A 9,757-nucleotide genomic window follows, 5' to 3' on the forward strand; every position below is an offset into this window, starting at 1 on the left:
ATAGCCCCAGTTATTTCCTCTCCCATCAATATGGATTATTAAAAACAATATACATATAATATACATATAAACAATATACATATAAAAACCCAACATCGGGTCATTTGTGTGCTATAGTTTTACTCAAGGAAGATTTCATTTGTAACAGTTGATAGATACTCCAACTGTCTGCTTTGATCATGAAGAACCTAAGTCTGACTTCTAATTTTGAACATGGGGCCACCAAGACAAGTTAGCTCAAAATATATATCCTCAAGTTGTATAAGATTGACCAATTCAGTTGGTTTTTAAAAAGTTTTTATCTGGGGGTGCCTGGGTAGCACAGTCAGTTAAGCATCCAACTCTTGATTCAGCTCAGATCATGATCTCAGAGTCATGAGATAGAGCCCTGTGTTGGTCTCCAGGCTCAGCCTGAGATTTTCTCCCTCTGCCCCCCACTGCCCTGTAAAATAAACAAATAAATCTTAAAAAAAAAATTCTTCATCTGAACAGGACAGGTTGCCATCCCCAAACCACTATTTTATATTTAGCAGCATTTATATTAAGTTTTCATTCACAAAACAATTAACTAACAGGTCTAATAGACACACCTGCATGTTTTTCAATTATTAAAACCATATAATTAGAACTTCCAAATAAAGATGGCTAATTAGAAACCTACTAAAATGACATAAATAAACCATCAGATCAAAGAAAACAAAGAAAGAGACACAAAATATTGAAAGCTGGAAAACGGAAAGATAAGTGGTAACTGACTTCAGAGACTCCTAGGCCAGAAGTGGGGAATCTAGAAGAAACCTAATGTACATCACAGAACGCCCTCAAGGTTCAGGAATTAGCGGAAGCACTTATATCAGGAGGTAGGGGTGAAGGTGGGGCTAAAAACAAGGGAAAGTCTTTAAGAAGCTGTTCAATCTACGTTGTAGCCAATACAATGGCTAAAATTAGATGGATCATGAATGAAATTCCCAAAGACCAGAGAACAAAGGAAAAATCCTACAAACTTCTAAAGAGCATGGGGGAGGTTTCATGCAAAAGATCAAAAATCCCAATTGCAGGATACAAAATCAACAGAAAATCAGTTGCATTTTTATACACTAACAATGAGCAAAAATGGAATTAAGAAAATAATTGCATTTATAATAAATCAAAAAGAACAAATACTCAGGAATAAACTTAACTATGCTGGCAAAAAAACGTATACATTGAAAACTATAAAACGTTGAAAAAAATTAAGACATCAATAAATGGGAAAATATGTTTGTACTAACAGTACAATCCCTGTCAAAAATCTCAATTCAATTATTTTTTTTACAGAAATAGAAAATCTATTCCAAAATTCACATGGAATCTCAAGATATCCCAAATAGCCAAAACAATCTTGGAAAAGAAGAACAAGATTAGAGGTGTCACATTCTAATTTCACACACTTACTGATTTCAAAACTTACTGCAAAGCTATAGTAATCAAAACAGTGTGGTACTGGCATAAAGACAGACATATAGACCGATGGAATTGGGTAGAGAGCCCAGAAATAAACCTTAACATATATAGTCAAATGATTTTCAACATAGATGCCAATATCATTCAATGGGGAAAGGACAATATTTTCAGCAAATGGTGCTGGAAAAACTATACCCACATATAAAAGAATGAAGTTGGACCCTTACCTTACATCATATACAAAAATTAACTTAAAATAGACCAAGGACCTAAATGTCAGAGCTAAAACTATAAAACTCATAGAAGAAATATAGGAAAAAAGCTTTTATGACTTTGGATATGGTAATGATTTCTTAGATATGACATCAAAAGCACAGGCAACAAAAGGAAAATAAACTGGACTACATCAAAATTTAAAACTTTCATGTGTCAAAGAACACTTTCAGTAAGAGTGAAAAAACAATCCATACAATGGGAGAAAAATATTTGCAAGTCATATATCTGATAAGCAACTGAGATCCGGAATAAATAAAAAACTCCTACAACACGCCAACAACCAAAAAGAAATTTTTGATGAACAGAAGACTTGCACAGACACTTATCCAAAGAAAATACACAAATGTCTAATAAGCATATGAAAAGGCACTCAGTAGAAATATGCAGTTTTTGTTTGTTTTGAGAAAGAATGCACATGCGTGTGCACACATGTGCACAAGCAGAAGAGGGGGAGCAGAGGGAGAGAGAGAATCTTAAGCAGGCTCTATGCCCAGCACGGAGTCCAGAACAGGGCTCGATCTCATGACCCTGCGATCATGACCTGGAGCCGAAATCAAGTCAGATGCTTAACCAACTGAGCCACCCAGGCACCACAGAAATATGCAGATTGAAACCACAGTGAGGTACTACTTCATGCCCATTATGATCACTATTATCAAATAACAACAACAACATCAACAAACCCTATAAGTGTTGGTGAATATGTAGATAGGAAAAAGAAGGAAGGGAAGGAATGATGAAGGAAGAAATGGAGTCAGATCAACACAGAATGAATTGGAAAACTATATGCTAACTAGAGGAGGAAACCTACCTTACAGAGGGAGATAGGTGAGATAAGTATCTGTCATTCTTGGCTCTGGATGAAGGAAAGAAAAAACAAGAGAAAAGATCTCTCCCTGAGAACGTCTAACCAAAAGTCCATACTCTGGCATGTTTAAGTCCAGAATTTACAGTTAATTTGTGGCTCAAAGCAACCTTGGCTGAAGATTTCATTTCACTGGCAGTGTGTCCAGGTCCCAAGCAGAAGCAAATGCAGATTTGCTAAGGAAGAATACATTTTAAACCCGGTTGTCAAAGAATTCCTATAGATAACTTTTTAAGGAACATGAACTCACAATCAAAAAATCACTAAATACAGGAGGAAATAAATCACCACGAGTGAAAAATGACAAAAACATCAATCTACAGAATAAAATCAACAAAGACCGTGGATAGTAGGATTATTAAAATAAGAATATTTAATATATTTAAAGAAATAGAAACTTGGAAATAAGACAAAATAAGAGTTTTCCAAAATTGACTAGGTAGATTTGGAAAAAGAGCCAAAAACACTCCTAGAAATGAAAACTATAGGTTGCAAATTAGACTCAATGGACAGACTGAACAATGGGTTAGAGGTCTCTGAAAGGAGACTTTGTGAACTGAAGGAATGAAGAAATTACCCAGACTGTAGCCCAAAGGGACCAAGGTGTAATAAGAAACAAAGAAGATGGGATGGGATAACCCAGCTTATGTCTAACTGAAGTTTGAGAAAGAGAGAATGAGGAGAGGAGACATTATGATAAAGAATAGCTGAAAGTTTTTCTGAATTGATGAAAGATGCCAATCACAAGGTCCAGGAAGCCCGGGGGAGCTCAAGCTGGATAAATAAAAAGAAATCTATACCTAGTCTGCAGAAAACCAAAGACAGAGATGTTAAAAGCAGCCAGAGAACAGAGAGACTGCCTTTAAAGGAGTAACAATTCAACAGATATCTGACTTCCCAAGAGCAGCAGTGTAAACCACGTAGAAATTCTGAAATAGAGTCTTCAAAGTGCTAAGAGGTAATAACTGTCCCCTGGAGTTATGTAACTGGTGAAACACAAGAAAAAAAAATTTTTACAAACAAAACCAGAGTTTGTCACCAACAAAACCTCATTAAAGGAACTGTCACAGAATGTATGTCAGGAAGAAAAATTATTCCAGAGGGAAGTCTGACAACTGTATAAAACAATACTAATAATGTCTAAATTGTGGATCACAATACCAAGACAGAACTAAAATACTGAGCATTTAACCAGGGGGATCAAAGCTAAAGCATTCTAAGTCTTGTATTGTTTTGCAAGAAGGTAAAGGTATTGATTTGTTTTGGACTCTAAGTTAAATGTGCTTCTTAAACTTTTGAGGATAACTATTAAAAAAGAAAGAGTATGTATACCTTATAAACCAGTAAAGGGGAAAACCCCCTAAATTTTGAAAAAGCCAAGAAAGAAAAGGAAAAAAGTGACAGCAACATAAATGCAAATAAAACAGTAGAAATAAATGCAAATGTATTGTAGTCACGTTCTTATTTCCCATCATTTAAAATCAGAACTTAATCTCCCAAAAGAAGCTTGCAGGCAGGGTGCAGAGAGGAGACTGCCCAGGTCTTGGTAGATGGCAGGATCAGAGCAGAGCATGGACTAAGAGGACATGGGGGATATGAGGAGCAAGGTGGGGAACGGGGCCAGGAGGAGAGCACTGACTTGGCCCAGTCATGGAGGAAAAGGACAGGAGGGTTTACACACCCACGGCACATGAAGAAGGACCATCAAAGGGGGACTCTGTAAGACTGAACCAAACTCTGATGAGCAGGCAGGTCACTATCAAAGAATAAGAAAGAACTGGGGAGTGAAGAGAAGAAACAGGATAAGCCCAGCCCATGCCCTCAAGAAGTTCACAGACCAAGGAAGGAGACAGAGGGGGAACCATTGGGCCCACATGAACTGCTCTCAGGAGGCAGGGCTGCACCCCTGGGAACATTAATGGACAATGTCACCCAGGCCAGGGATATTTCAGGAGAAAACTGCTTCTGGAGGCCAGCTACCAGCCAGCAGCTGTGTCAACCCTGAGCTGTCTTATAACGCTGCAGTGTCTGATTTCCCCCCATGCCAATTAGGATACTCCTTATCCATTACCTCTCACTGCCAAACCTCTGAGGTTCACTGACATCACCCAGTGATTGCAGAACCTAGAAGAGCTTAAAGCTACAATCTGCATCAAGATCCTTACAGCACCTGGTGAAGCACTGAGACAAAGAGAGGATGGTATGGCCAGTGGCAGGGCAGAGTCGGGAAAATTCCAAGTGCTGGAATATTTCCAGGCTCAGTCTGGTACGTATCTCCAGGACTGTGGCTTCACAAACGCAGGTTGGATCTCTCTGGGCAACGAGACAATAACTAAATATGAAAGCCAGTGGGGAGGGCACAAAGTTTAGTCCAACGACTATGCTGGTAACCAGGAAAGAGGAAGTAGCTAAGGGAGCAGGTGGAGAGACAAACCAAAACTAGGCAGAGGCAAGTGACACAGGTGCTTGGGCTTGTCGGTTTGGGTATTCTGTACCTCCCCAAGGGTGCTGCTCTCCCCAGGGCCAGGCCACAGCTTGACCAAAAGGATGGTTATCAGGGGCAACCTGTAGCAGCAGGAGGAGGAAGCATCAAGAGCTAGAAAAAGAAGAAATACTAAAAGATCAAGAGCCTAGATATTGCCAAAAAAGAAGAAGAGTTGAGGAGTAAAGGCAAGAAGAGAATGGTCTAGATTTCTCTAAGGAAGAATGGGATTAATCAAGCACTCTTAATGCTGGCTCCATCTTCAGACCAGTTAGAAGCGTAAGGCAAGGCTGGCCTCTGGGCATTGCTGACAACTTGCTCCTTGCAATACTGTCTTCCAACATGGATTCTTTTCTAGAGTTAACTTCTGAGGTACAGGGAAGAGTTGGCAGTGGGTAGGAAAGAGACCACTCTTCTGCTGAGAGGAGCTTGACTGGGAGTTGGAGACACAGATTGTCAGCGAAGTAGATGTCAATGTCATCTGTGAAGAGTTGGGGAGAAGATGGATTTGGCAATAATTTCTTGGATGTGACACCAAAAACACAAGCCACAAAAGAAAAAATAACTACATAAAAATTTAAACTCACATGTATCAATGGACACAATCAACAGAGTCAAAGGGCACCCTTGGGATGGGAGAAAATATTTGCAAATCACATATGTGGTAAGGGGTTATGGCCAGAATATGTAACAAACTCCTGCAACTCAACAGCAATAACAAAACAACCAGGTTGAAACATGGGCAAAGGACTTGAATAGACATTTCTCCACAGAAGATGCACAAATAGCCAAGAAGCACATGAAAAGATGCTCAACATCACTCATTATCAGGGAAATGAAATCAAAACCATGATGAGCGCCTGGGTGGCTCAGGTGGTTAAGCAGCTGCCTTCGGCTCAGGTCATGAACCCAGAGTCCTGGGATGGAATCCCACATTGGGCTCCTTGCTCAGTGGGAGCCTGCTTCTCCCTCTCCTTCTACTGCTCCTCCTGCTTGTGCTCTCTCCCTCTCTCTGTCAAATAAATGGTAAAATCTTTGAAAAAAAAGAAAAGAAGAGAAAACCTGAACTTTCAAAAAAAAAAAAAAAACCATGATGAGATGCCACCTCACATGTTTTAGGATAGCTGCTCTCAAAACAAACCAATGGAGAAGCATTGGCGAGGATCTGGAGAAACAGAAACCTTAGCGCACTGTTGGTGGGCACGTAAAATGGCGCAGCCACACAACATGGCAGTTTCTCAAAATGTTGAAAACAGAATTACCATATGACCTAGAAACCACTTCTGGGTATATACCCAAAAGAACTGACAGCAGGTTATTTGTAACCCCATGGTGATAGCAACATTATTCGCAGTGGCCAAAAGGCAGAAGCAACCCAATGTCTATCATTGGATGAAGGGATAAACAAAATGTAATATATACATGCAATAAAATATTCTTCAGCCTGAAAGAGAAATGATTTTGACACATGTTGCAACACAGATGAACCCTGAGGACATCAGGCTACGTGAAATAAGCCAGACACACAAAAAAAACATACACTGTGTGATTCTACTTGTCTGAAGTTCCTAGAGCATTGTGTTCTTAGAGACAGAAAGCAGAACAGTGGCATGAGAGTGCTTGCGAGAGTTCTGGAGAATGATTATACAACAATGTAAATGAACTCAATTCTACTAAACTCTATACTTAAAAGTGGTGAGATGGTAAATTTTATGTTATATTTGACCATAATTTTCTTTAAAGAGTTAGGGTGAGGAGTTAGAGGACAGGTCAAAGTTCAGAAGCACAGCCAGAGTGGGGCAATGAGAATTTGCTGGCTATAGGCAGGAAGTTCGTCTGGGGCTGGAAACTGAGAATTTGAATCTCATAGGTAGCACACAACAGGCCAGATGTGAATGGGTGGTTGGATGATCTCAGGTTCAGGCTGTGCGGAGCACACGGGGCAGGGGGACAAGGCATCTAGAATCTCAAGGGTGCTGTCAAGAAAATGGCAGAAGAGACCCACAGTGGGCCTAACTGGACAGAAAAGGTAGTGAATCTAAAAGGAACCCATTTGGTGGGTAAAAAATGAAACTGTCCAGAAAGATCTATGCTCAGTCAAAGAACAGAAATCTTGAAGGCAGTGAGAGAGGTGGGAATGGGAGGATGGGTTACTACGGTAGAGATTTAAAGGTGTGGGGTCTTAGGCCTGCTGAGGGAGGGGAACCCACAGAACGGGTGCCAACATGGCATGGAGGCCAAGAACATAAATGGTGAGAGTTCAGCCTGTGGGGTCTAGGGAATGGGATGAGCCATGGATCGTCGTGGACACTGGCATTGCGTGGGATGATGGCAGCTCCTGAGAAAAGAGAATGGAGTCTGGGGAAGGTCCTCAAGGCATGAGTGAGTTGCCAGTCCAGGAGGGTTAAAGAGGGGTCTGCTTCCTGGAGCAGGGGTCTTATGTGAGGAGGAGGACTGGGGGCTTCGGAAGCCGACCTAGGTCAGCAGGAGAACACCACCCTGCTTGGGGAGTGGGGCACGGGGGAATGAGCAGAGTCCGCTGGAGGGGCCTGGGGCAGGCAGACTGGGGGGGCTCAGGACACAAGCTTTCTCACTCTAGAGAACGTGTCTCTTCATTCTTCCATCTCTGCCAGACAGTGAGAGGGCCTGTCTCTACCCCTAGCATCTGGGATTACTAGGAGCTCAATAAATCAGGGGACAGTAGGGAGGAAGAGGGATAAGCTGGTTTCAAAGACTTCACAGCAGTCCAGTAACAGGCCCACAGCAGTCCTGCTCTGTGCCTTCCAGTGTCCAGCGAGGACATGCCTGGAATCACACCCACCATGAGACTGAATGAGCAAGAAGAAACTGGGAGAATCATCGAAATGCAACGCCTAGAAATCCAGCGCCTCAGAGACCAGATCCAAGAGCAAGAGCAGGTGCCAGGCTTCCATCCCCTTGCTGGAATTCGGCTTCCTTCCCTTGTCCAGTCAGAAGTGGACATTGAGGTACAAACTAACTGATCCCCTCTGGTGAGCCATCTGCTGGTGCCCCTGTGCCCCTGCCCTCAGGCCAACCCTGTGCTGTCCCTCCAGTCCCTGTGGCATTGGCCACACCAACCTCTTTGTCCTGCCCTGGGGAACCTCAAACATGGGCAGAATAAAGATATTTGCCAGCAACCATGTCCAACTCTCTGTTTACCCAGGGAGCCAGGGAGGGGCGAGGGAAAGATGGGATCCTGAGGACTTGCAGGGGCGGCTCCAGCTTGTCCAAAGCCATCGCTACTTATCCCTGTCCAGGGTGTGGCTGCCTATACCCTGTCACAGGTGCCAGCTCATTCCCCTCAGACTAGTGTGTACCCAGTATGTCCTCTGCCCTCTAGGTGATTGGGCTCAGGAAGGAAGAGAAAATTCCGGCACCCTCTGACTGATTTAACCACAGAGACAACAAACCGTGACATCATCGTGCCCGGCAGGTGGGCCAGAACAGACGTCACTCCGAACTAGTCTCTTGGCTTTACTTTTGCAGAAATAACTGGCTTGAAATGGGGGTCAGGGAGGTCAGCAGAGCCCGATGCTGCAGGGTCTTGAAGGCCAGAGATGACACTGTCCAGAGGCCAGCACAAAGCCCCTGAGCCATCCCTGCCCTCCATTCCCAGGCTCTTGCCACATTGGCTTCCTCTCAGTTCCTATAAAAGGTCAAGTTCTTCCCGCCTCCGGGTCATTCCACATCCTGTTGTCTCTGCCTGAAATGCTCTGTCCTCACGCCTCACTCAGTGAACGTCCTCCTTCAGATGGTAGTTGAAATGCTGCTTTCTCAGAAAGACAGTCCCCAATCCCTTCCTCCCCCATCTGGATTACATGCGCCATATTGTTTTCCTTCATAACCCCCACTAGAACACATCCATCTGATGGTGTGATGCTGCCTCTCCCACTAGGCTCTCAGTGCCGTGGGTGCAAGGGCTGGGTCTGTTTTTAAAGTTCCCTTGCGTGTCCGGGTGGAGCATTGACCCAACAGGGGAGGCTAGGGACTGTGGGGAGGATGCTGTGGCCAACCATGACTAAGAAGACAGCTTCCACGACCCGGATGGTAGCAGTGGAGATGCAGAGACGTGAATTCCTCTGACTTCAGGATGGAGGGAGTTAGCCCAATACAGGGAGAGGGAGAAGGATTTGGGAAGAAGGGACATGCAGAACAAACCTGTGGTTCTTCTGCCGGCCAGAAGGAAATTCACTGGAACTAGGATGCAGCGACATTCAAGCAACAGGGCTTTTGACCTAAAAATGCCTGAGAATCAAGACCTCACATTTCACCTACAAGATGGGCCACAGTTTCCAGGTAAGGAAATCCAGACTGAGAAGGGTGAAATCTTTGGCCCAGGCTCATCCTGGCAAGGCCAGGATTGTGGACCCGGGCTGCCAGCAGCCTCCATGTTCCAGCCCTTTAAGCCTGCCCTGGAGGAGTGCCACATACAACCTGGGCCACGTGGCAGAGGTGACAAGAGTGTGGCGCCAGGAAAGTCTAGACGAGAAGTAGAGGGAGATGATGACTCCCAAGCTCAGCTCACCTAAGCCGCTGGCTGGCTGCAGTGCAGCTGCTGGGAGGGAAGTGGAGGCAGATGCTCAGGCAGAGGGAGAGCCCTGTCCCAGCCGTGCCTGGCACTTGGGCCAGCAAGGGACAGGGTGTTTGCTCAGCTGCCGAGGGGGGCGGGG

At 43.9% G+C, this 9,757-nt stretch overlaps 1 protein-coding gene across 1 annotated transcript in view; it reads left to right on the forward strand.

The window, feature by feature from the left end:
* LOC111143460 (cilia and flagella associated protein 57) overlaps positions 1 to 8,173 on the forward strand; it is a 70,268-nt gene extending 62,095 nt beyond the window's left edge. The window contains exon 22 of the mRNA XM_022497217.1: positions 7,854 to 8,173. Within this exon, the coding sequence (XP_022352925.1) occupies positions 7,854 to 8,068 (215 nt within the window). The 3' untranslated portion in view covers positions 8,069 to 8,173. The remainder of the gene's footprint in view (positions 1 to 7,853) is intronic.
* Positions 8,174 to 9,757: the final 1,584 nt, after the last annotated feature.

Source organism: Enhydra lutris, unplaced genomic scaffold (assembly GCF_002288905.1).
Source record: "Enhydra lutris kenyoni isolate GAN:26980312 unplaced genomic scaffold, ASM228890v2 scaffoldscaffold9, whole genome shotgun sequence".
Lineage (NCBI taxonomy): Eukaryota > Metazoa > Chordata > Mammalia > Carnivora > Mustelidae > Enhydra > Enhydra lutris.